The sequence below is a fragment of the Sceloporus undulatus genome, chromosome 1, assembly GCF_019175285.1.
Source record: "Sceloporus undulatus isolate JIND9_A2432 ecotype Alabama chromosome 1, SceUnd_v1.1, whole genome shotgun sequence".
NCBI lineage: Eukaryota > Metazoa > Chordata > Lepidosauria > Squamata > Phrynosomatidae > Sceloporus > Sceloporus undulatus.
In genome coordinates this window covers 93,615,295-93,642,779 of record NC_056522.1, presented here as the reverse complement: position 1 = coordinate 93,642,779, position 27,485 = coordinate 93,615,295, and the positions used below count along the sequence as shown (strand labels likewise).

The window sequence follows — 27,485 nt, the reverse complement described above, 5'->3', positions numbered from 1 at the left end:
GACGTCAGCCGCGACTCCCGATTCTTGCGGGCTTGGGAGGACATGGACTTACAGAGGCTGCAAACCCTGGGGTCATGATCCTTACCCAAACAGAAGAGGCAAGAGGAATGGGGGTCCTGAACAGGAACCTTACCGCTACAGATGTCGCATTTCTTGAACGGAGGAGACATCCTACAAGATGAGGCAAGATCCAAAGGCGAAGTCAGACAGTCCAAATTCAGGAGTTACCAGGGGCGGGAGAGCAAGAATGGTCAAAGCAGTCCGAAGGTCAAAAAACGAGAGTGATTCCGATAAGCAAGCGAAAGTTCCTAGAAGCAGCTAGCGCGGCGGAAAAAAGGAACTGGGGAAAGAGCGGGAAGGCAGGGGCCTTATAACGGGTGGGCGGAGTTACCGCCAAAAAGTTTCAATATGTTGCAGAGTTAACTCTGCCCAGTGATTCCAGTAGGTTCCGAGCAGCACTGCGCAGGCGCAGTGAAACCCATTTGTATGATTCGCAGAGACCACGAAGAAGAAGTATAAAAGCTTGAGAGAAAAATAAGGAAGTAATGAATGCTATATAATGCAGATATACGAATCGCAAATGTATGATTTATGTTTTTTTTATTTGTGTAAAATAATAAAAAGTAATGACAAAAAAAACCCTTTATTCCAACAGACAAAATTATTTGAACACAATTATTTGATGGTAGGAATTTTAAAAATCTGTTTATGGAAAAACTGATAACATACTGTTGTGTATTAAAAATAGGTAGAGCCAAAATATAATTATCTAGAAAAAGTTAAATTACAACTTTGAAACTGAAAGATGCCAGCCACAGATGCAGGTAAAACATAAAGAATAAATTCTTCTAGAAAATGGCCATATGGTCCAAAAAACCCACAAAAAACTATGGATGCCAGGCGTGAAAGCCTTCGACTTCACAACTTTGAAACTGCCCAATTTGACTAGAATTGTATCTATGTATTATTGTACTAATTAATATATGTAACAATGCCTGTTTAAAATTTAAGATCTTCCCCTGGGGGGGGAAAAACGAGCAGTGTTTCACCCCTATTAATGGTTAGAATAGTTTAACAAAAAACATTGTGTAATGAAGGGTCACTTACCACAAAGTTCCTTGGTCTCTACTATCTGTGTCTGTAAATCCAGAATCCAGAAAAATATCTTTGTAGATTCGTCCCACGAGGCAGTACATATCTGAAGCTACTTGGCTTTCACACTCCACTAGAGGGATCATAATATCTAGTGCTTTCTTCCTATCACCAGGTAGATTTCGTCTGTTAAAAAAAAGAAAAAAAGAAACCAGAAATATTTCAACCTGTTGTAGGTCTCTATTGACTGCATCTGCACTGCAGAAATACTCCAGTTTGACACCACTTTAACTGCCATGGCTCAGTGCTATGGAATTCTGCATATTGTAGGTTGTAGTTGTACCAGACCTCTCTGATAAAGAAGGCTAAGGGCCTCTGCAGACCAGTCATTAAGGCCAGCCTGGGGGATGGAGTCAGGGGATGGTGTCCATATGTTGCACACCCAACCCTGCCCCCATGGCAGCATGACGGCACTCGCCACTCCACATGGTGCATAGCGTCACAGCACTCCTCTGGCGGTGCACTTACACGACGCAGCACCTTAAAGCCATGCCACCATGGCTATTGCACCCTTTCCAGGGTGCAAAAAGGAGCTTTTTGCAGCTCCTTTTTGCACCCTGGAAAGGCTAGATTGGGGCTGCAGCGTTCAGTTGCCGTGGCCCCAATCCAGTGCAGCCCCTTAGGGGCGGTCTGCACAGCCTCTAAAAGACTCACAAAACTACACTTTTCATAATTACATAGCAATGAGCGATGGCAGTTAAAGTGGTGTCAAATTGGATTATTTCTGCAATGCAGATGCAGCCATTGTCCTAATGTCTGATCACTTCGTGTTGTTTAAAAGGCAAGCTTCATGTGACTAAAGCTTGAATTGCAGGTGAAAGAGAGATGAAACCACACAAACATAGTCATATTTCACTCAGTTCTCTATCTCTAACACACACATGCACATTGCAGCCATAGAATTATACTGCAAGAATTCAACTGACTGTTTTTAAACATACTTTCAGATTACACTAAGATATTAGAAGATGGTTCTCACTTTGCAGTGTGATTGTTGCTAAGCATCTGAATGGAATGAGCTGAAATAACAAGATATCAATAATAAAGGTAGGACAGGGAAATGCATCACACCTCATTCTAACCCCATTACTGTTATGGTTTTTCAATAACCAACACTGCTTTTTCCATTTGTATCTAACAAACTTGAAAAATGAATCTACATCTTGATTTATCAGTAGAAGAATAAAATCTACCCCACAAAATTGACCCATTTTTGAAAAGGTCTTTTCACATCATGCCCTTGTGACCAACGAAGACACACATAATCCCCTCAGCATCCCTTGGCTGACCTCACATTTATACAAGTTTCCTTGGAATGCAGAACGGTTCCAGCTGTGATTTATCCCAGCCTACACACAGCCCACAAACAGCATGCAAACTCTTAAGACACTTCCCTTCTTAGCGGGATGTACAATGTGTGCATATGGGATGAAATAACACATAGTTTTCACATATGATAATCTACTCTTGGCTTTACATAGTTGTTGGAGAGAAAAGCTGTCTAAAAAATTAGTCACACCTGAAGTGTCCTTGCACAAACAGCCCATTTATCTCTGGCAAAGCATTGATAAAACACTCTATAGCTCTCTATTGTGCACTTCTGCTAATGAGCAAAGCAAAGGATGTCAAAACAGAAAGAGAATAAGCAAATTAATTAGTTTTACCCAATTATCCTAACCATATTTTACCTCTGCTCTGTCCCCAGGTGTCTCATTGGGAAATCAACTGGTGGGAGCAATTTAACATGGCTACAACTGGCCAAATATCCATTTAAAAGAAGGTTCATTTCACATCACGTCACACTGCAATCAACGTATTATGTGTATATATGCCTTCAAAGCAATCTGTCAACTTATGTTAGCCCTTCAAATTTCATAGGATTTTCTTAGGCAAGGAATACTGCAAGGTGCTTTGCCATTTCCTTCCTCTGAAATATAACCTACAGCACTTGGTATTGGTCAGCAGTTTCCCATCCAAGTACTAACCAGGGCTGACCCTGCTTAGCTTCCAAGAATAGAAGGGATCTAGTGTCTTTAGGGTATTTAGGCACCTGTAAGATACTGATTAGGTCATAGTAATATAAACCCAGCCATCATGGTGTGGTAGTTTGAATGCTGGATTATAATTCTGGAGACCGTGGTTCTGATCCCCACTTGGCCAGGCCAGGGAAACCCACTAGGTGACCCTGTACAAGTCACACTCTCTCAGCCTCAGAAGAAGGCAAAGGCAAACCTCCTCAGAACAAATCTTGCCAAGGAAACCCTGTAATGGGTTCGGCTTAGGGTTACACACAACAACCAAATATAAACAACAACCAAATATAAACCCCAGATGATGATGATTGCAGCATAGGTTTTCCTACTTGCCTACTATACAGTTGTTACTTTGTTTTATGGACACATGGCACAAGTCCAACAATTAGATCTGGCACTTTGTCCACAATAGACCTGTTTTGCACTAAACTCACATGACCCCTTCCTCCTGTTTGCCAAAGGAATAACACATTATTTCAGGATGACTGTTAAGTAGGATAAGCCCCACATTTCCTTTAAATCAACTAGAATACCAGACTGGGGGTTACAAAACAATTCTATCTATATACTTCTGGTCATCAGGATCAAAAAAAGATGAACATATTATACATTTGTCTATTCTTATTATAGTGAATACTTATTTATAGCAGTTATATTGGAAAGGCTCTTAGAGTGACTACACTGCTTTGCATAACTATTCAACGCTGGCCCCCACCTTTTCCACGTTATATTGTGTTATAGCCTCACGCCAATCTGGATTGCAAATGTGCATCTTGGGAGTACTCTTAAATCAATGTCTGCTACTGGTGATCCAGCTGAACTGACTTAGAGGCCACCTTCAAATTCTCTGCCAGCTATGGCCTTCCCTGAAGAGGGATAAATGAGCCACAGTAGTTAACTTCCTGAATAGACTATTGTAGTTATCCACCTCAAAACTCCCTTCAGATAGAGTGCAAAAAGCAGCAGCCAGACTGCTGACTGGAATATCATGCAGACACCTTATAAGGACAGGTTGCTTACACTTGTAACTGTGGTGCTTCAAGCAGTCATCTCTGCTCTCACACAAGTGGGGCTGCACTTGTGCAGAGACTCCATTTGGAAAGTTCTAGACCTGAGTAGCTTGGCGGGACTGTCCCACCCCCTCCTGCCTACTGTTCTATCTGCTTCAAACTCCACCATAAAAACACAGAGACAATAACATCCACCACCAAGTAATTATTTTGCTGTTAGTGGCAGTGAAGTGCTATACTACATTTTTAACTTGTTTCAGTTAAGGATGACACTGGTCAAAACAGATCGGCATCTTACAGTGGCTGCTGCTACAGTCCACAATGGACCACCAGTAAGGAGCGGTTTCCCCTGCTCCTTTTGCAGCCGGCTTTGGGCCACATTAGCCAGCCTCAGCACAGCTTCCAGGGGCATGCGCCATCTGCACACCATGTCCCCGGATTGGCCCAAAGGCGCCACTTTTTGCCCGTCTGTTTTGGGCCACTATTGGGTATGATGGATAGGACTGATGGCCATTCATGTCTAACAATATGGAGGGTTTACATGTGTCCCACCCTTCTGTCAGATGTAGTTTGCCAATAAGATTTACATTAGTGTCTTATGCCTGAGCAACAGTAAAGGAGATGGGGAAGATGCAAAACTTTTAGTTACTTGCTAAGGTATGAGAAAAGTTTCAAACCTGTGGAGAAGGATGAAACTAACATTAAAAAAACCACAATTTCATTAGCAGAAAAAGTTCTTACCTGTTCAGTGCAAATGCATAATGAAACTTCACATGGTGATGCAAAGCCAAGTCAAAGGTTGGAAGTTTTTCTAATGTTTCTACCAGTTTCACAATAGAATCATAATCCTTTCAAGAGACAGAATAAAGGAATATAGTCAAAGAAAGAACAAACATTTACATTCCACATTTATGCTCAACTTGCATGATGAGATACAACACACAAAAGGGTTCCAGAACCATGAAGTTCACCCTCATTCAGTGCCAGTGTTCTTAACTCAACCTTCTTCTCATCACCCAGCTATTCCATTTGCTGCATCTAATCCCCCTTAGAAATTACTTTGCTACACTAAAGTCCTGCATCCCTTTTCCAAATAAGGATACTATTTAGGGAAAGTGAGGGAAAAGATTCCATCTTGTATTTCAGAACATATATAATTATTGCTCAGGGTGCAGGTTTCCCTGGCTAGATCAGTATTATTCTCCACTGCAAGCTCAAGATTTTGAGTGAAATTTTATGGGGCACAGGAAACTGAAGAAGGAATAAAAGATCAGGAGAAGAACCTGAGTTGAAGCTCCTGTGTAATGGCAGAAGCTCTGCATGAGGCTGTTGGCATTCCAAAGGCTGATCTTAAAATAGTTTTTTTTTTTAGAATAATACATGGGGATGAAAGATTAAAACATCCTGCTCTGAAGCAATTGGAAGAAGCACCAGACATTACTTGGCAAACTGGTACTATCCAGCTCCCAGTGGTGGCCTCTTCTTCACTGAATTATCATATAAGGGCTTGTGAGGAACCATTGTGCTCTGAGAAAAGGCTTGCAAGTCATGAACAGGAAGTTAAAACAAACCTGCGGAAGGCAAAGTAAGATTAAGATGCTATCCCCACGTCTGCAAAAGGTATCAGGACTTCAGGACAGTGTCCGCCACTTCACTTCAAAGTAACAGGCCAGCTTAATGGGTACAGACAGACTGTGCCAAAACAGCTTCGTACTGTATAATTTCATATAACAAACAGCTCTTCCCTCCAGTAACTGACTGCTGTCTTCTCACATGTGCCAACTGATGTGACTATCTCACTCTGCCTAATAGTTGGTCCATTTCTGGGAAATTTACAGGTAACCACCAACACACTTCTCTTCCCTCCCAATCTCTTTCTTTGTGTCTTCTTGTCATTTTCTCTTGTAAACCTGAGGTCCATGACTAAATACAGCTCAGGATGCTGTGCTATTTTAGACTGAACTGTTTTCATTTTTGAAAATCTTTTAATGGTATTTTATCTTTCAAAGTGTCATTTTAACTCATTTTAATATTGTCAAAACTTTAGTCTCTTTTTCATTTTCATTTTTTGTATGTTTTTAGCCATGTGTATGTGTACGTCAGGGGTAGGCAACCTGCGGCCCGTGGGCCGAATGCGGCCCAGCGAGGCCTTGGGACCGGCCCCAGCCCGGTCCTGCCGCCGAGGCCTTTGGTCTCTCGCGCGCAGGGGCAAGGGAGGCAATTGTCTATAGACGCCTCAGAAACATGCATTTATATTAACATTTTTTTAAAAAATCAGCAAATTTTTTTGCGTGTCCTCCACTTTTTTTTTAAAAAAAAGTGTCCACCATTTGAAAGTGTTGTCCTACATTTGTCCCGGTTTATTTATTTATTTAAATTCTTTAAAAAATTATTTAATTATTTATTTTTTGGCTTCGGCCCCCCAGTTGTCTGCGGGACAGCAACCTGGCCCCCGGCTCAAAAAGGTTGCCTACCCCTGGTGTACGTTGTATGCCTTTAAGTCATTTCCGACTTATGGCGACCCTAAAGCAACCCTGAGGTTTTCTTGGCATGATTTGTTCAGAGGAGGTTTGCCATTGCCTTCATCTCAGGCTAAAAGCATGAAACTTGTCTAAAGTCACCCAATGGGTTTCATGGCCAAGTCAGAATTAGAACCCTGATTTCCAGAGTCCTAGTCTAACACTTAAACCATTATGCCACACTGGCTCTCTGTTTTTAGCCATACTGTTTTGTTATCTGGAAGCTGATTTGGTCCCTGTTTTAGGAGAAAGTTACTTTGAGAGCATTGGGGAGGTCTTTAAATAAGTAAATATAAACAAATAAAGTGTGGCATATTTCCATACAGGCCCAGTGAACATGCACTGAGATGCCTTTTACCAGTTGGCCAGCATCAGATGTCACTCCAGGGGGGGAGAGGGTGTCCATCTTTTGGAAGGTGCATTTCAATCAACTTTGTGGGGTGCTACAGGAAGGGAGCATAATTTCAAAAATGCCAGCATATGTGCAGAATCTCCTCTGACAATTTCTTTGTGATTTGACTATTACACTACAGCAGGGCCTTCCAGCATGTATAATATAGCAATTCTTTGGAGGACAGTGAATCAAAATCCTAGCCATTATGCGTCCATCTCTTTCCATGCACCAAATCACAGATGTACAAAGTTGCCATGGTAACAAAGTTCTGTTATTAAATCTGGGAACTGTAGAATGCTTTCACTCTGCAATGAGACAAAAGTGTCAGCAAGTCATTTATTCAAAGCTCTCCCCATGTCTCTTTTCATGGGAAGAGGCAACTGGCCCAGATCCATTGCTGGTCAAGCTTTTACATTTTGAGATTTTTCTGCAATGGCGTCTGTAAGATACTTGCTTCTCTTACAAAACATACCATCACTCTTCCTAATACCACAGGATATTCTAATACTAACATCAGATAATCAGTGATTTTAAAAAAAATCTTTACAGGATAGTCTTGTTTGTTATAGCTGCTAAACATTTACAATTACTTTTTTATTTAAGTATATGGATGTTCGTATTGCATTCTGGGAGCCTACATGGAACTTCTCTACATGGATAATGCAATAAGTTATATTTTTCATTTATAATGAACAGGCTGAGAGTATTCTTTGCTAGATTTGGTACTTGTGCAAAGATATACAACCACGTGCAATAAAGTTCTGTACACCTTATTAACAGGAAGCCAGCATGGTGAAGTAGCTAGTACATGGTGTAGTGGACTATGATTCTGGAGACCAGGGTTCAAATGGCACCCTGGCCATGGAAACCCACTGACCATGGGCAAGTCACACTTTCTCAATCTCAGAAGAAGGAAAACACACACACAACTCCTAACAAATCTTGCCAAGAAAATCCCATGATAGTTTGTGTTAGGGTTGCCATAAGCTAGAAATCACTTGAAGGCACACAACAACAACACCTTCTAATAGTTAACTCAGCTACTAAGTGCTAATAGGACTGGAAAAAATGGTCAACTGAGAAACAAGGAGGCATGTTCAGGTGAACCCTTGAGTACCACCATCAACCCTTAAAAATTAAAAGCAAATTTGCACAAAAGAAAAACCAAAGAAGGAGCAGGCTCAGAAGCAGTAGCTACTGATTACAGTAGCAGTAGCTTTGATTACAAAAGAAAAATGGAACATAGAGAGATAGGAGGAGAGAAAAATACCTTGCTTGGTGGAAAAGCTTGGGGGAGCTGTAAACAGACAGACTTCTTTAAGGAGTCACTTCTTTCTGGGTATCGCTTGCCTTATATATTCTATTTTCCATCTTCAGGAGAAATTGCATATGCTTATCTAGCTAGAGCTAGAACCTTCATAAGCATGGTTGGTGAGGACAGAGAACACAGGCTTCTTAGTAGCTGCTAGCAGGCTATGAAAAGTTCTGCTTCTATAGACCAGGCTGGCCCCCTCCCTGCTCTCCTTCCACTGGCAGGTAAAGATCTTTTTAACAAGTATTTGGTGATCAAGAGCCTCTACAGACTGGCGTGGGGACGTGGCGTACATATGCCACCTGCCCCCTGGTGCACCCACGCCGCACACCCAACCACACGGCAGAGGGCATCACAGCACTCTGGTTGTCGCGGCCCGATATGGCTAGCAAAGGGGTGGCAAAGGGGTGACAACCCCTTAGGGGCTGTCTGTTGAGCCCCCAAGTGATTATAAAGAATGGTCTTTGTGTATGATGCATTTTTTAATTGTTCTTGTCAGCATTTTAATGATGTTATATTTTTTTAAGTACTAATGTTTTAATAGGTAGCTTTTAAAGTTGTTTTTATTATTACTAATTCATGTTGTTGTTGTGTGCCTTCAAGTTGTTTCCAATTTATGGCAAACCTCAGGCGGACTTATAATGGATTTTCTTGGCAAGATTTGTTCAGAGATGGTTTGCTATTTCCTTCCCCTGAGGCTGAGAGTATGTGACTTCCCCAAGGTTACCCAGGGGTTTCCATCACCAAGCCAGGATTTGAATTCTGATTCTGACTTGTATGTGAGGTGCCATGAGTCCCACCAAGGAGAAACATGAGATATAATTAATTAATAATTAATAATTTGTTTTATTTATATACCGCTATTCCAAAGATCATAGCGGTGAACAGCAAGTAAACTAATTAGTAAGTAAGCTAATTTGCCCCCAACAGTCTGGGTACTCATTTTAGTGACCTCGGAAGGATGCAAGCCTGAGTCGAGCTTGGGCCCTTTTGCTGGTCTTGAACTCGCAACCTTGTGGTTTTGAGTGAATGGCTGCAGTACAGGCATTTAACCACTGCGCCACCAGGGCTCCATATAAGAGTCTACACAGGGGGTTTTCTTGTCCATACATAGAAGATACTGGTAAATGTCTACAGGGATGGAACAATAAATACTTCCCACATAAATCAATGAAAAAAATTAAAACTTTAATGAAGTGCCTTGTGTTCACTCTCTAAAGCCCCATAACCCAAACAGCAACAAATAGAAGAGTTACTGTTCTCTTTAACTCTGTTCTTATTAATGTGAACTTAAAAAAAAAAGCCTGCTAATGCAAATTGCACAACTACAATCTGCACAACTGATGTAGACCTTTCCTCTGAGATAAAGTCAAGCACTCAGCTGCATGTAGAAATCACATGCTCTAATGACTTACTTGCAGAGTGGCTGTGCAAAACAGATCTCCACTTTTTTTAACATGCGATAGAATCAAGTTGGAGCAACTGTATTCATTTTTGATGACAACCTTTGGTTTTATTTTCATTCAACGCTCCCACATTTCTCCCTTTCTGATGTTTTTGTTCCCTTGCTTATGTAAAAACAATGAGAACAAATAAACAAAACGGAAGAGTCAAGGTTTGCAAAGAAAGAGAGAAAGAGAGACAGAAAGAAAGAAAGAAAGAAAGAAAGAAAGAAAGAAAGAAAGAAAGAAAGAAAATAAATACATAGATGGGGCAATGTCCAAAGCAGCCCAATAGGGAAGGAGTGTGTTCAGTGGCTAGAGAATATGACTGGGAAGGCAAGGAGGATGGAAAATTACCAGGGAGGTAAAATGGCAAGGCAATGGAGAACAGAACAGACTGATTGGAGTGGTGAAGATCAGCACTCCATTCAGCAATATTTGGTTGCAGGTCCCAGCTTTACTAGACTAATGTTGTCAGGGACGTTACTCAAAAGCAGTGTGTGGGTAAAATAGAGATAATAGAAGTAATCCATTTAAATTAAGAGCAGCAAGTTCCTACCTGTATATCTCTGTAAGATAACAACAAGTTTATCACAATGTCCGCAGACAGAAGCTCAATATTATCCACCCGCTGTCGTATCCTTGCCAGCTCTGCAGCTAATTCCTTCCCCGTGTACAAGTTACGGGCTTTTCTGATGTCATTAAGAATTGATTCTTTGAAGTACTGACTATAATAGAAAATAAAACCTCCATGTAAGGCCAAACAGTCTCTCGGTTATTACACTAGGATACAGATGTAGGGCTCTAATTCCACTACTTTCTCAAACATAAACTGAAAATGGCATTAGAATAGGGATCTATGTGGAAAAAAATGATACTCAATCACAGCCTATGTTCTGAATGAACAAAAGAAATTCCAAACTCATTTTTTTCTGTAAGGAAAAATTACACAACATGCTGTACTTCTTCGAATTCTGAAAACTGTAAAATATTCCGGTTTCATAGGGTATAGGAAGTTAATCAAATGAGAGGTGTCTCCAAAAATGTGATTCATGTTAACAGGGAAAGGGGAAATGGAGTCTTCCTCTGTCAAACTCCAGTTTGTGAGCCTCTGAAGTAGAAGGAATGGGATTGTGGGCTGTCAGTAGACATGTCTCACTAAAGTCCTACTGGCTTGGTCTTCTAATACTGTGCATCTCCAGAAGCCCTCAGCCCTGGCCATGATAGCTAGGGGTTCTGGCAGTTCAAAGCCAAGGAACTTGTGGAGGCCCATGTTTGAGAACCACTGCTCTCAATGGGCCCATACAGACAGGCCAAAATAAAGCTGCCTCGGCTCACTTTAGAGGTATGCTTTTTGAATGATGCATGCATCCTAAGAGGCCAGAAGCTGTGCCAAAGCTACACTGCAGTCTTAGGACTGGAGCGTGGCTTTGGCGTGGCTTCCAGCCTCTTAGGACACATGCAGCATTTAAAAAGCATACCTCCAAAGTGACCCGAAGCAGCTTTATTTTGGCCTGTCTGTATGGGCCCATAGTTTGGCCAGGCAGAAGCCAACACCACAGGCACAAGAATTTGGCCACCCCTGCTATAAACAATATTCTTATAGACATGAGCACCCAGGCTATTATCTTTTGGGTGCCATCTCCAAATGTTGCATATGCTACATTTACAGTACTGTATACCAGTCCTTCTCAGGCTATCTGATGTGGGGGACCAACATTTTCCCCTCTAGATATGCTAGGGACATATACCATTATTCATGCCCACTGACAATTGTTTCTTTCCTAGAAACCCATTAAGTACAGAAGCAAATGGTGCACCAATCCATGGACCACTGCTTTGGGTAGTAATGCTATGAACTGTCATCCCACTTCATTTACTTAGATTTCACCATTCATAAAAATCACAGGCAGGTAAGTTCTTCCTCTTTTTGACAGATTTTGCCCTACTGCAACTATAGAAGAAGACACATGAAAACTTTACCTTGAGCTGCCCTGCGCCACCTTCAAAAGCTGAACAAAACGGTCAACCAATGGTAGGCATATTGGTCCAAGTAATAGTTCAAAGTTGGGCTGCATCAGCTCTGTTAATCCCTTCATAAAACTGCTGTCACAGCAATATACTTTATTATGAGGAGTTATCATATATGGAAGAAATATGTAGTTGCCAGTGCACATCTGTGAAAGAAAAGCATGTGTTTAGCATAAGAAATAAACGTTTTTAATAATACACTATGTGCAGCCTAATGAAATGTCCTGAAGAATGTGAAAGTTCACCTTTCTATTATATTTCAATGGTCCAATTGACGTATTACCTAAAACTGTTTTGGGGCTTTGCTTGGACCACACAGCTGGGTTCTTGTATGTTTCTCCACATAAAGTGTAACCTATATTCGATGTAAATTTGATTATTACATTTCTTTCAAAAAAATAAATATTTAGTGTATTCCCTATCTTTCTCCCAATGTGGCTCATAAAGCTTCTGAGCCACGTTTTTAAATGATTCATCTGGCAAATTCTGTATTATAGTAAACATTTATTATTTATTTGATTGATATTTCTCCTTTGCACCCATAGAGATTTGCAAGATGACTAACAGAACTACAACAGATAGCTAACAGCAACAAATGCAAAACCAAGCAGAAAGACCTGAACATAGTAAAACACAGTAAACACAGTAGCAATATTTATAAAACAGAAATTAACAATCAATTAATTGAAACTGTAATTATTTTACTTGACCATTTTATTCAAGTCATGATCTGCCTACTTTCCTGAACATGATGCCCTAGATGTGTTTGAAATATAAGTCAAATCATCCCTACCCACTAGACCAGGTGGAAATTGCAGTCCAACTTATCTGGACAGTATTAGATTAAGCAAGGTGACTAAACAGAACTACCACAAATGGGAATTTCTCAGACTAGGTACAATTATCAAAACAACCCTAATTTGTATAGCCAGATATTAGGCAGGTGGCAGAGAAAGAAAAGTAGTAGTGAGCAGGTCTTCCAATGGGCTGGAACTAAGTGGTAAATACATTTGCACAGGACATTAAGGCACTGACGTAAAAACAAATAACATTCTTTCTTCCCTAACTCCAAGGACAACACTGCAGTTTTTGAAACTATGGTTGAGGTCTCATTTTGGTGAAGGCCAGGTCAAGCACTGTGAAACTAATCTTTCAGCATTATGCTGTTGTACCTTAAGAAGCAGGGCCCTTCTCAGTATTACAAGCATAACACAGGTAATAAAGCCTCTAGTAAGGAGGAAAAGGAAAAAATAAACTCATTTTCACAAAAGCATTTTTGTCTACCCAGACCTCCTACTTTTCTTCCTTGTCCTCTGCCTAGCTGGAAGATTTTTTAGCAGCATCAGCACTGGGAGAATGGTAAAGAAAGGCTGGAGAAACACAGACTCTTGATATCAAGTTGCAGCAGTGTGTTTGCAGTAAATGCAGGGCCGGCTCTATTATTTTGCCACCCTAGGCAACCCCTGTCGCCCCTCATAATTATTTTCACTTTTATTTCCTTGATTTCCACTGTTACGTTTGTTAAAGCTAAACATGACATAAAACTTATGTGCCAATCTTTTGTCAGTATTGATAATTAGTCAAAAAGCCAATTAGATTTTTACAGGTTAAAGACTTATTTACTGCTGTGATATTTGAAATGGAGACTAATGCACACATATTCCTTTTGCACGCTGGAAGCATTATTCATTCTAATGATGTGGAAAAATCTGGATCCTATCCCCATGAATTTATGGGATAGTAGTGGTCCATCTATGACCCTCAAAAACTAAAAATCTTCACTCAAGGAGCAGAAAAGGGTGTCAAAAGAAAGAGATGAAAACCAGTAGAGAGGACCAGGGCTGCTGCCACACTGCAGAATTAATGCAGTTTGACACCACTTTAGCTGCCCTTGGCTCCCATGGTGACCAGCTGTCCTAACCGCAAAGGAGGAGAAGGCACCGCAAAATGTAGGGCTTTCAAGTAAAATGGAGGACATGACCAAGTAAAAGCTGAAACCCCTCATATAAATGTCATGCTTCTTAGTGATGCTCAAAACAGAGGACATTTTTGGAATTCCTCCTGGACAGAAGACTGAAATGTAAGATATACCCCAGAAAAAGAGGACATCTGGTCATCTTGCTGGTTCTATGCTATAGAGCCCTGGGATTTGTAGTTTGTTGTGGCTCCACTGATCTCTGACTGAGAAGGTGAATTCTCCTCCAAAAATCCAAATCCCAGGATTCCATAGCAAGGAGCCAGAGCAGTTAAAGTGGTGTCAAATTGCATTACTTATGCAGTGTAGATGCAGCCTATGAAAAAAGGATGGGAATGGCTCCAGGGCGAGAAAGAAAAGACACATAGTAGGCACAGCCACCAAGAGTAGGCAAGCCGCACTCTCTCAACCTCAGAAGAAGGCCATGGCAAAGCTTCTCTAAACTCACATTGCCAAGAAAACCTTATAGTAGATTCGCCTCAGGGCAGGGCAGACCTCCTCTTTTTCCAGCACATGTCCTCCATTCTAACCTTCTGTCCAGGAGATCCTCCATTTTGAGCATGACTAAAAAGCATGCATTTACATTTCTAGGAGTGTTTTGAGCTTTTCTTGAGTCTTGTCCTCCCTTTTTCTTGAATGTCTTCCATTTTGTGGTGTCTTCCTTTGCGGTGAAGCGTAGACAAAGTAACTGTTAAATGGATCTGTAATTGGTTGACCGGCCGAACCCAAAGGGTGCTCAACAATGGCTTTTTTTCCTCCTGGAGGGAAGTGACCAGTGGGGTCCCACAGGGCTTTGTCCTGGACCCAGTGTTATTCAACATCTTTATCAATGACCTGGATGACAGAATTGGGAGCACACTTATCAAATTTGCAGATGACACCAAATTAGGAGGAATAGTTAATACTCCAGAGGACAGGACCAACATTCAAAATGATCTGAATAGACTAGAAAGCTGGGCCAAAGCTAACAAAATGAAATTCAACACAGAGAAATGTAAGGTACTGCACTTAGGGCAGAAAAATGAAATGCACAGGTATAGGATGGGAGACACATTGCTGAATGAAAGTACATGTGAAAGAGATCTAGGAGTCCAAGTAGACCATAAGTTGAACATGAGTCAACAGTGTGATGCGGCAGCTAAAAAGGCCAATGCAATTCTAGGCTGCATCAATAAAAGTATAGTGTCTAGATCAAGAGAAGTAATAGTGCCACTGTATTCTGCTCTGGTCAGGCCCCACCTGGAATATTGTGTCCAGTTCTGGGCACCACAATTCAAAAAGGACATTGAGAAACTGGAGCGTGTCCAGAGGAGGGCGACTAAAATGGTGAAAGGTCTGGAAACCTTGCCCTATGAGGAACGACTCAGGAAGCTGGGGATGTTTAGCCTGGAGAAGAGAAGGTTAAGAGGTGATATGATAGCCCTGTTTAGATATTTGAAAGGATGTCACATTGAGGAGGGAGCAAGCTTGTTTTCTGCTGCTCCAGAGAACAGGACCCGGAACAATTGATGCAAGCTACAGGAAAAGAGATTCCACCTCAACATTAGGAAGAACTTCCTGACAGTAAGGGCTGTTCGACAGTGGAACAAACTCCCCCGGAGTGTAGTGGAGTCTCCTTCCTTGGAGGTCTTTAAGCAGAGGCTAGATGGCCATCTGTTGGGGATGCTTTGATTTGGATTTCCTGCATGGCAGGGGGTTGGACTGGGTCGCCCTTGTGGTCTCTTCCAACTCTATGATTCTATGATTCTACTGTTTTTAAAGCATATTGTTGGAGCCAGTGTGGAGTAGTTGTTGGAGCACTGGACTATGACGCTGGGTTCAAATCCCAGCTCGGCCATGGAAACCCACTGGGTGGGGGCATCACTCTCTCTCAGCCTCAGAGGAAGGCCATGGCAAGCCTCCTCTGAACAAACCTTGCCAAGGAAAGCCCATGAGAGGGTGGCCAGGAGGCAGAAAGGACTTGAGGACACACAGCAACAAACAACAACAAGGGTGTCTAGAGATCTGAGAAAAGGGTGAGTGAGTGATTGGGAAGGGAGGCAAAGGTGGGTGGATAGGGAAGAATAAGGCCAAACTCTGGGAAGGAGGAAGGAGTTATTGGGGGGGGGGGGGGAAGGGGGCCAGGGAAACCCACTGGGTGACTTGGGGGGAGTCACACTCTCTCAGCCTCAGGGGAAGGCCATGGCAAGCCTTCCCTGAAAGTCTCTCTCTTAGCAAGAAAAAGAGGGAGGGAAGGAGGGAGGGAAGAAAGGGGGAAGGTAGGAAAGAAGGAAGGAAAAGGAGAGAAGGAAAGAAGGGGTAAGGAAAGAAGATAGAAGGAGGGAAGGAAGGAAGGAAGGAGGAAGGGAGGCGCTCTGGACTCCACAACAAACTCCAGCTCCCAGAATTCCATAGCCTTGAGCCAGAAAGAGTTAAAGCAGTGCCAAACTGGGTTAATTCTCCAGTGTGGACGTAGCCCAGGAGTTGCAGAGCACAGGGCTGCTGGCTGCTCTGTTTGCCTGATTCTATGATCCTCCGGCTTCAGCCACTCTCTCTCTTTCTCTCTCTGGCACCCCCTAGAGGTTGGCACCCCTAGGCAGCGGCCTACCTCGCCTATATGGACGAGCCGGGCCTGAGTAAATGCAATAAAGCTTGAACTGGGAAAGAGCAGAATTCTACTGTATCCATGTGCACTGCCTACAATAGGCAAGGTAAACCTCAATTCACTTCAGAATTCCTGAGAATTTGTGAACAGTAAAACAGACAGAAGGGGGAAGAGTATATGAACTTGCCTCACCAGCTATCCCTAGGATATTAAAAAATGCACAAGTGTGCTTATTTAGCCAACAAAACGGAAATCATAAGAAACGAGATAAGCTGTCGAAAGAAAAAGTAGTTCCTGGATGCATTTCAGAAGTTGCTTTCAAGCTGTCTCTAGAAGGTTAAAAAAAAAAAACATTTTTGGGGGGGCTTATGCAAGGGTTACCTGACCTGGTTGTTTCATTTTGCATATAAATATTGAGCATTTGGAAGAAAAAGTTTGCTGAAACATGTTAGTGCTTTTCTTTTTTATGGTGTATAAACCTATCTATATTTTTTTCATGTTATTTATGCTCTAGTAGCCAAATCTTCTGTTAAGAAGTAATGCCCAAGAATATATTGTTTTCTTTAAATGTGGTATAACCTTTATAGTACAATAGCAGGCATATCAGAAAAATCCAAAGCTATCCCACCCTGGTACTACTCAAATATGATCCAGTATTCCAGCAACTATTTTTATGTTAATAATCAATATCTAAGAGAATGATCTTACATTATAAATATTTAGATAGGAGGAACTATAAATCACCTAGAGAATTAGAAGCAATAATCAAGTTTTTTTTAATCTGCAGTGGACCATGCTTCCAAATATGCAAGTGTATTGTTCATTTTAAACTTTCTCTCTGTCATAGAAGAAGCTGCTAGCTTTGACCAAGTGGACATGTTCATTATTGAGCCTGTCACTATTATAATCAGGACCATGCTGTAATTTCACAGTATTCATTATGTTCTTCTGTAATTGTTCTTGGATAGAATGATAGGAAAATTGCTGAGAATATGATGGTGGTGATGAATCAATTCTTTATACAGTGCTTGTTTTGCCCCATCAGAAAAAAAACTTCAATAACATATTGCCTCATAATTATTGTTGAAAATACTTCTCTGCAGGGGTTTCTTTATCAAACAGTTGTAACAGATGGCAAAATTCAGAGTATACTATTAAGCCCATTTCTCACATTCAGCAATCAACTCAACATGTTAATAATATTGTAATGAATATAAATATATAGAAGGATTCTGCTTTGACAAGAAAAGAGGGACATTTTGCTATTTAGCTGAGATGCATTAAAACTAGGATCAGAAATGGATGCTATCACGCAGGATAATGTATGCGTAATGGGCAATCAGGATATTAAAATTTTAGATAAGCTTTCTTATCTCTCACATTTTTTCATCTTTCACCATTGAACCATTTTTGTCAATTTTCTTTCTTTCTTTCTTTTTCTTTTCTTTTTTGAAGGTGATATATTCATCATATTCCTGTAATAAACCATTCTTTTTCAATACTTTGAGTTATTCTAGTGGGGGGGGGGGAACCAGATATCATCACACAGAGCAGTTATGAAGGAACCTTTAGGGGAAAAGGCATCTTAAGGTAACTTCTTGAGTTAATAGCGAAACTGGATCACATGGAAGAGGATAACACTGTATTACACTACTTTCCATTTTATAAAACCATTTTCTTGAATTAAGATATGTAGTTATTTTGCATTATGCATCCTTTTGATGCACAAGGGAAGCCAATCTACAGACTTATAAGAAGTCTTTACATATAGTATGGATTATCTCCATGATTGCTATTATTTCTTCTTGCTTGCCATTCAGCACAGGTAGGGTTGCCATACGTCAGGACCGCCAAACCGGGACAAATGTAGGACAACATTTTCAAATGTAGGACTTTTTAATGGAGGACACCCCGCACCCCTTCCCAGCCTCTAAGGAGACCGAGGCCTCCTTAGAGGCCAGGAAGGGGCGCGGGGTGTCCTCCATTTAATTAAAAAAGTGTCCTACAAAAAAAAGTGTCCCTCCTTCCTGGCTTCTAAGGAGACCGAGGCCTCCTTAGAAGCCAGGAAGGGGCGCAGGGACCAGCCGCGATTGCCACGATCACGGCCGGCCTCCTCCCTGGCTTAAAGAGGCCCAGGCCTCCCTAGGAGCCAGGAAGGAGAGCAGGGGTCGGCCCCCGGGAAGGGGGGAGGAGGCCGTGGGGAGGCGGGGAGGGTGGTGGAGGATGGCGCCGCCTCCACTTTCCCCTCCTCCGCCCCAGACCTCACTGCCCTCCTCTTCCTCCGCCTCCACCGTGCAGCCATGCGCGGTGGTGGAGGAGGAGGGCAGCGAGGTTCCGGCTGCAACCGGGGTTGTCCTGGTTTTTGGCGGCACCCGTGACGGGAGGGGGACGGTGCTGCCAAAACCGGGAAAATCCCAGTTGCAGCCAGGATATGGCAACCCTAAGCACAGGTGACTTAACTGTGAGAACACATCATCACAACCATATACACACAAGCCACCACTGGGAGAGCATGAATCAGGTCAACCATACCAAGTTCTTTCTACCTGCTTCCACCTTGGCATTCTGTTCTCCCCATAAATCAGCCCTGTCCCAAACATGTGGAGCTTACTCACTTTTCTAGCAGGAGCAGTGTGTAACAATGGGGCCCAGGTCACAGGGTATCCTTCTGTTGTGGGGTGTTGTGGTACAGTAACTTAACACACACCCAGAGTGTCACACAATAGCAGAGGCATTATGGTTTGTGGTTTTCGACTGATATGAGAATGTAACTTCAAAAATCTTTCAACCCATCAATGCATACAAACCTAGGAAGCTGCTTTATACTGAGTCAAGCCGATTGGTCTATCTAGTCCAATATTGTCAACTCTGAGTGCTATGTGATCCCCAGGGATTTCATAGAATCATAGAGTTGGAAGAGACCACAAGGGCCAGCCAGTCCAACCCCTGCCATGCAGGAACTCACAATCAAAGCAATTGCTTTTTTCCCTGGGAATGCTTTTGGTTCCCATTAGATGGAGCCGGAGGAAGGTGGCTCTCTTTCTCTCTTCCTTCCCTCCCTTTTTTCCTTTCGCCCTTCCTCCCTTCCACCTCCCTCTCCCACTCCTCACCTCTTTTTCCTTCCCGCCACCGCCATTTCTCCAGAGCTGACGGGGCTTCTGGTGCTGCTGCTGTGCCTCTGCTACTTGTTCAGTGGTGGCCAATGTGGCAGCAGCGCCACAAACCTCATCAACTCCGGAGAACCAGCAGCAGTGCAGCAGCAGCACTGCAAGCCCCACCAGCTCGAGAGAAGCGGTGGCAGTGCAGCAGCAGTGCCAGACGCCCCACCAGCTCCAGAGAAGCGGCAGTGGCAGGAAGGAAAGAGAGAAGGTAAGCAGGAAGAAAGGAAAAGAAGGGGGAGAGGGTGAAGGAAGGAAGGAAGGAAGGACGGAAGAAAGAGAGAACTGCTGCAGGGTAAGGGCGGGGCAGCCGGGAGGAGGTAGAAAGATAATTAAAAAACAAAAAACAAATAGAAATAATGGAAAAATCAATCAATCGCTAAAGTAAATAATTACTTTAGCAATAGATTAATGTTTCGATTATTTCTATTCCAAAAAAGAAAAGAAAAGGAAAGAAGAGAAAATCGATTCTTATCTGGTGAAGGGCACACTGTACTAGCTGGATTGGACTCCAACTCAACCCTACTTAGTTTCCAAAAGATTCCACTTGGCTCCTTTCAAACTATGCAACGATAGCACTATAACTCCACTTTGTAATTGCCATGTCTATAGCCTTTGAAATCCTGAGGTTTGTAGTTTAGGAAGACACTAGAGCCCTCTGGCTGAGAATTCTAATTACTGTTTTTTTGTGGGTTTTTCTGGCTATGTGGCCATGTTCTAGAAAATTTTCTTCCTGACATTTCGCCAGCATGTCATACATTATTGTATGACATGAAGATGCCAGCCACAGATGCTGGCAAAACGTCAGGAAGAAAATTTTCTAGAACATGGCCACATAGCCCGAAAAACTCACAAAAACCATGGATGTCGGCCATGAAAGCATTCGACTTCACATTCTAATTACTACTCTCTAAATTGCCAAAATCAGAATTCCAAAACATATGAACATGGCAGTTAAAGTAGAATCATAGTGTCATAATTGTGTAGTATGAGAGGGCCCCAGGTGTGTTGAGGATGATAGTGTAGAATGTTTCCTTGCACTGAAATCCACCAGTTAGGGTAAGTGTGGGGAGCGTGCCGTTTTCCAGACTTTACTGGATTCCCAATTCCAGCTGATCCTTGGTCATGGTATCTGGGTAACGTGAGTTGGAATCCAGCAACAATGAAGAGCCATGGGTTCCTCAATCCTGAGTCATGATCATTTCCAAAATTACAATCAGCCCTCTGTAACCATGGATTACTTAGCCACAGATTCAACCATCCACAGTTTGAAAATGGTTTTTAAAATGTATAAATTCCAAACAGCAAATGTTGATTTTGTAATTTTGTATAAGGGGCACCATTTCTATGCTATTGTATTTACCATATTTTCCGGTGTATAAGATGACTGGGCGTATAAGACGACCCCCAACTTTTCCAGTTAAAATATAGAGTTTGGGATATACTTGCCGTATAAGACCACCCCTCTTCCAATGCACATCAAATAAAAATTTAAAAAACATCACTGCATTTACCCCAACTCGTTCTCTAATCTTGGCTTGCTTGCCTGCTTGCTTATCTATCTATCTATCTATCTATCTATCTATCTATCTATCTATCTCTCTATCTATCTCTATCTCTATCTATTTCTCTCTCTCTCTTTCTCTCTCTCTCTCTCTCTTTCTCTCTCTCTCTCTCTCTGTGTGTGTGTGTGTGTGTGTGTCTCTATCTCCCTCTCTCTCTCCCCCCTCTCTCTCTATCTATTTCTCTCTCTCTCTCATCTATCTATCTATCTATCTATCTATCTATCTATCTATCTATTTCTCTCTCTCTGTCTACCTCTCTCTCTCTCTATCTCCTTCTCTCTCTCTCTCTCTCTATTTCTCTCTCTCTCATCTATCTATCTATCTATCTATCTCTATCTATCTATCTCTATTTCTCTCTCTCTCTCTGTGTGTGTGTCTATCTCTCTCTCTCTGATGTTTATCACACTATACTCTTATAGTGCTACTATTCCACTTTGACTGCTCTAGCTGCCTCCTGTTGCATTCTGGGATTTGCAGTTTTAAGGAGGGGTATTTTCTGCCTGAGAATTCTAAATACCCCTCCTTAAAACTGCAAATCCCAGAATGCAACAGGAGGCAGCTAGAGCAGTCAAAGTGGAATAGTAGCACTATAAGAGTATAGTGTGATAAACACCTCTCTCTATCTCCCCCCTCTCTCTCTATCTCCCTCTCCCTCTCTCTCTATTTCTCTCTCTCTCTCTCTCATTTTTTATTTTTATTTTTATTTACCCCAGGCCTTTGCTGAGGCCTTCAAAGCCTGCCTTGCATGCAGGCAGTGCCCTGGCCTACTATAGGCCAAGTTTAGGGGGCCTGATGCCCACAAACGCCGGCTTCCAAAGGGCTCCGGAGGGCTTTGGAAGCCTTCAGCCAGGGAGGCACTCCCGCGCCGGCTTCCGAAGGGCTCCAGAGTAAGTGCGCTGGGTTCCTGGGGCTCTCTTGTTACCAGCGTACAAGACGGCCCCCAACTTTTGACCCCATTTTAGAGGGTCAAAAAGTCATCTTGTACGCCGGAAAATACGGTAATTGTCCTTGAGCATCCGCCAATTTTGGTATTCACGGTGGGGTCTTGAAACCTAACCCAGTGGATACCAAGGGCCAGCTGTATAATAATATAGTTGTCTTAGGCCCGAAGCAGACAGGCCAAAAGGATCGTGCCAGCCCTGATCATGCTAGGACCACAGTGACCACACAGGCCCAGGCCTGATTCCCGGCTGCCACAATCCTAAACTGGGCCACTGGAAAGAGTAGGCTATATCCGCTCCTTTTTGACCTCGTTCTTTATGCTTGGTCTAGCATTGGTGTGGCTTCCAGCTACGTTCAGAGTGTGCATAGTCTAAACGCCATGCCCCCAGCACAGCCTGAAGCTGCATCACTTTGTCCATGTGTTTTGGACCTAAAAAGAGGTATCAAGTATAGGGGGAGCACTGAATCTCTTTAAGATGCTACAGTCTTATTTTTCTGTTTCCTACTACAAACTTTAATCTACTTATTTAGTTACCCTGCAGCATAGAGTATCTATTTATTTATTTAATGTCATTTATATGCCACTTTACTCCCAAGATGAGATCCAAGGCAGCTTTAAAAATAGACCTTAAACATTTTTACAATAAAAAATTAAAAACCATTAAAAATTCCCACATTAAACATTATAAAATCAAAAAGAGACAAAATTCCCAATTTGGCAGTCTTTCACAAGATATAGGGTACCAGAAGCAATGACTGACAATAGTTTTCCTGCAATCCTGACCATCACCATTTACAAGTTTGCTCTAGGGAAACTTAATGGAACTCTGATAATATGAGGGAGCTCTCAAAAAATGAAGAATTAATGCATGCTTCAATACACACACACATACATGCTGCATTTTTATTATTGTTAGCTGCCTCAGGGATGATATAAATCATAATAAAAATACATTACATTAAACAAAATAAATATACTTTTTAGTTGCATTAGGCATAAACCATATGTATGTACTTAGAAGGATGCACAAATTATTTAATGAAAAGTTGGCTGCCTTCCTAAAACATGAGCAGTTCGAGACAAAAAGGCTTGAAAAGCAACGCCATAGATGAGATAGACCTCAGATCAACACCAAGATTTTATGGCTGGAACCCAAAATTAAATAATCATTTCACTTGTTTCTCTGAACACATAATCATTTTTCAATGCTTTTGATGGTACAGAAAAAAATGTCAATACCCCAAGTTAAAGTGCTATAAAAAAAAAAGTCCTGAGGCTTTTTTTTCTCATTTCAAAAACATAATCTCTTCCTAACATATTTCCTGATCTTGATCCAGTGTTCTGGTGAAGCCATCGAATACACAGTACAGGAAAAAAATCCTGATCAATTCCGTTACTGAATTTCCTTTACATGAATGCAAATGAAAGAAGTACGCATGAGAAAGCTGATAAGTAACATTTGACATATGTTTGAGAACATACCAAATATAAAGTGTAGTAACTATAATGTCAACCAAAAGAGAAAACTAATAACTAATAATTCTAGTAAGAACTCATCACAGCTAATAAATCCGAACAGTGCTGGAACAGCATGAAAGGAAACTGTGTCTAGCTAACACAATTAAAGGCCTGCATGGGAATCTGCAGTAAACATTTGAATGGAGTATGGAAAATTGTGATATGTTTTTGTATGAAATATTTTTATAATTTTAGTGTAAACATATTGCTCTATATGTTATAGAACTAATTGACTGTGGAAGTTTTAAAGGGTTTTAATTATTTTTGTAATTTGATGGCTTTGACCTGTATTTGGTTGTCATGAATAAACTGTTCATGTTCTTTATTAGTTTTCCTAATAAGACAAGGAATAGGTCAGCGTCCTTCGATTCCCTCCTTTTTGCAGTTTTTGTCAATTTAGAAAGACTGTTGGTACATACATCATGACAACTTGGCTGCAGCCCATCCAGCTCCCCCAAAGCTCATACTTGAATCCTGATAAGACTCAAACAGGGCTGCTGTGCCTTTAATAGTTGCACAGAAGACAGAAATCCATATGTAACAAACATTTCTGCATAACTAAAAATATATACTTACATTATTCTTCTGGCAAATAATTTCCTAAAAAGAAAAAGATAACCAGTCTTAAATAACTTATGCACGCATTTATACTTAATAAATATGTATAACCTTAAAATTTTATGTTTCTTTTACTGATTTCTTTTGGCAAGAGATAAGGAGATGGAGGGTATGATGTTGTTTCCTGAATGCAAAGGATGGAGTTACTGTACATTTACTGGACTTTCTCCTATGGTTTTAAAAGAAGTCTGGGTCACAAAAATTAAGTAGGCAAAGCCTTTTTGTGCATGGAGATAAAGTAATAGGAAAAGCTAAATGTTTTTTATTCATAACAGTTTGTTATTAAAAGTGCTGGAATAAAGCCAAAGGAACAACAGCAGGAAGAAGAAGAGAGTAGCAACCGTAAATACAAATAATGTTTCGAGCATTGGACTACAACTCTGGAAACCAGGATTTGAATCCCTGTTCAGCCATGGAAACCTACTGTATGACCTTTGGCAAGTTACACTCTCTCAGCCTCAGAGGAATGCAAAGACAAATCCTCTCTGACCACATCTTCCCAAGAAAAACCTGTGATAGGATTGCCGTAAGTCAGAAACTACTTTAAGGCACACAACAAATGTGAACTGATGTGAACACATAAAGAGCACGTAATTTACTAACAAACTATTTGCATATCCATTTCTATTATGTATGCTGGCATTTTTCCTTACAGAGCTGGCAGACAAACATTGTGTTATTGTTCCAGCGTTGATTTCTTTCCCCACATGGTTCACAGATTGACATGCCATGGGCAGAAATATAAATTTACTGTAAAGGGAGGAGGTGAAATACATATTCCTAATGGAGCAACTCTTCATACCTGAGACAATTCTTACCTAAGGAGCTAAACAGACCACTCTGAAGGGGCGGCTTGAAGAAAACCAGATTAGAGCTGCAGCAACTGCATGTCGTGGCCCCAATCCACCTTTTTCTGGTGCAAAAAGAAGGGGCAAATTGCTGCTCCTTTTTGTGCTGGCAAAAAGGTGGCTTTTTCTGCACCACTGCGGCTTTACGGAGCTCCTGTGGTGTGTGGTGTGTAAACACTGCATTGCTGGAGCACCCGGAAGCCAGACTATTTTTGAGCAACTGGGCGAAGCAAAGCGAAGCCAGCTTCTGGGTGGCTTCAGAGCATGTGAAGATGACATCCCTAACTGTCATCTTTCGGCCTCTGAGGGAGAGAGAAGGCTGGCCCAGTACCATCAGGGGCTAGCCTGAAGAAGGAGGCTCCTCCCTCCCTACCTGTCATCTTTCGGCCTCTGAGGGAGAGAGTAGGCTGGCCCAGTTCCATCAGGGGCTAGCCTGAAGAAGAAGAGCCCTCCCTCCGGTCCATCTGCCTTGGTCCAGGCCTGAGAGGGAGAGAAGAATGCTGGACCTGATTCCCTCCCCCCCTCAGCATTCCCTTCTCCTTTTGTGTCGTGTCTTTTAGATTGTAAGCCTGTGGGCAGGGAATTGTCTGTTATCCCCTCTATTGTAAACCGCTCGGATTCCCAGTGATTGGGCGGTATATAAATAAAACCTATTATTATTATTATTATTATTATGTGGCATCAAAATGCCACACTCTGAAGGCGCTCAAAGGGGCAGTCTCCTTCACCCCTAAGACAATGTTTTAGGACTATATTAAAGATATAATTATTGGAAAGTTCATATTCATCAAGTTTTCATCTCGCATTATGTTCTGCATCTTTTTGCGAGTCCACTGCTTCTCTACCATCTTTTGTATATTTACGATTCAGAAGAGCACCAAGGGATCAGTGGGTGCAAAAAGAGGTGAGACTCAAGTGCTCAAGGCACTTGCTGGAAAGTGACAGCTTTTTTCCCCACCAAAAGTTCATTTAATATAAATTCAAAGCATGGTATAGTGGCTTGTGTTGGACTGTGACTCTGGAGAGCAGGGTTTGATTTCTGGCTTGGCCATGAAACCCGTTGGGTGACCTTGAGCAAATCATATGCTCTCAGCCTCAGGGGAAGGCAATGACAAACCTCATCTGAATCTTGCCAACAAAACCCCATGATAGGTGATAGGGTTGCCTTAGGGTCACAATAAGTCAGAAATGACTTGAAAATAAACAACAACAACAACAGCAACAACATAGACTGATTACTATATCTCAATATAACCCACTTCACATGGTTGTTGTGAGGATAAAAATGGAGAGGAGAGGTCATGGGGGAGGGAAGGGGAAGCAGGCTTTAAATATAACAATAAATAATATAAATAGGACTGAATTTTTACTTGTAACATGTACTCTGGTCCATCATGTAGTTAAGCTTTTATTACAGAAATGCTTTTGTGGTCAAAATCTAGTTAAAGGGAATTTCCCCTGAGGTTCAAAGAGGCTTTGGGAAGGGCAGTTTTTTTCCATAATGATAGTTAAATTGCTTTGGTCTCTGAATTTGTTTTACTACCAGCACCTCCTTCATAATGAATCTTTGAAACCTTTACCAGCTACTAGGACACCATGATGACAGATAATACTGAGAACTGTGTGGGCATGGAGAGCTTTACCACAATGCAATCATCCATTTCTCTGAATGATCCCCAGGAAACCCTCCCTCAGCCCACACACTGATCCCTTTTTCATTCTATGAAGGCCTCTGTTACCTTCAATGACTGTAGAGAGTCTGCATTTGTATCACAGTAGAGAATTATGTTGTTGGCCATGCTGAAGCTCTCTCGGACTCCTAGATGATAAAACAGGGAGGGCTGACGGAAAGCATCACTCATTTCCACCACTGCAATATCTACAAGAAAGAGCAAAACACATACTTGTCAGATCTACTGTTAAACCTTGGTGCTCAAAATAAACTTTCAATTGACGTTGAATTTTCTGCATATCCATCAAAGCCAGCTGGTACAATGGAAGAGAGAAATTATTAAAGAAGCCAGTTCCAAGCACCACTGACTAATGCCGAAGTAGCTCTTGTAAAACTTCTGCAACAGGAAGACAGTATCTATACTGGTTTTGTTCATAAAGATGGTGCTTTTGACTGTGGAAGGGAAGGGATTTCCCCTTTTAAAATAGTAAATGGAAAAAAAGGAACATTGAGTACATAATCCTCTGATAGTCGTTGTTCTTTGTAGCAAACCCAATACTGAGTTTATACCAACTCTTCCAATCTACGAGTCTGTGTTTAATGGGTCAGTCTTTGAAATAGACCTTACATATAGGAAAGATTCTAGAGCAGATCATTAATAATAATAATAATAATAATAATAATAATAATAATAATAATAATAATAATAAT

At 41.6% G+C, this 27,485-nt stretch overlaps 2 protein-coding genes across 6 annotated transcripts in view; both read right to left on the bottom strand.

The window, feature by feature from the left end:
• The window catches only part of LOC121932493 (serine/arginine repetitive matrix protein 1-like), an 8,025-nt gene extending 7,626 nt beyond the window's left edge, over nucleotides 1–399 (bottom strand). Inside the window, exon 1 of the mRNA XM_042471137.1 lies at nucleotides 1–399. Within this exon, the coding sequence (XP_042327071.1) occupies nucleotides 1–170 (170 nt within the window). The 5' untranslated portion in view covers nucleotides 171–399.
• MAP3K5 (mitogen-activated protein kinase kinase kinase 5) overlaps nucleotides 1–27,485 on the bottom strand; it is a 185,618-nt gene that overhangs the window by 95,937 nt on the left and 62,196 nt on the right. For all 5 annotated transcript variants that reach the window (XR_006104366.1, XR_006104365.1, XR_006104363.1 and 2 more), the window contains exons 2-7: nucleotides 26,842–26,981; nucleotides 24,213–24,236; nucleotides 11,846–12,039; nucleotides 10,422–10,590; nucleotides 4,937–5,043; nucleotides 1,108–1,278 (exon numbers count right to left, since the gene is read on the bottom strand). Coding sequence is in view for 1 of the 5 variants with exons in the window: in XM_042471108.1 (XP_042327042.1) it covers nucleotides 1,108–1,278; nucleotides 4,937–5,043; nucleotides 10,422–10,590; nucleotides 11,846–12,039; nucleotides 24,213–24,236; nucleotides 26,842–26,981 (805 nt within the window). In the remaining 4 variants the exon portion in view is untranslated. The remainder of the gene's footprint in view (nucleotides 1–1,107; nucleotides 1,279–4,936; nucleotides 5,044–10,421; nucleotides 10,591–11,845; nucleotides 12,040–24,212; nucleotides 24,237–26,841; nucleotides 26,982–27,485) is intronic.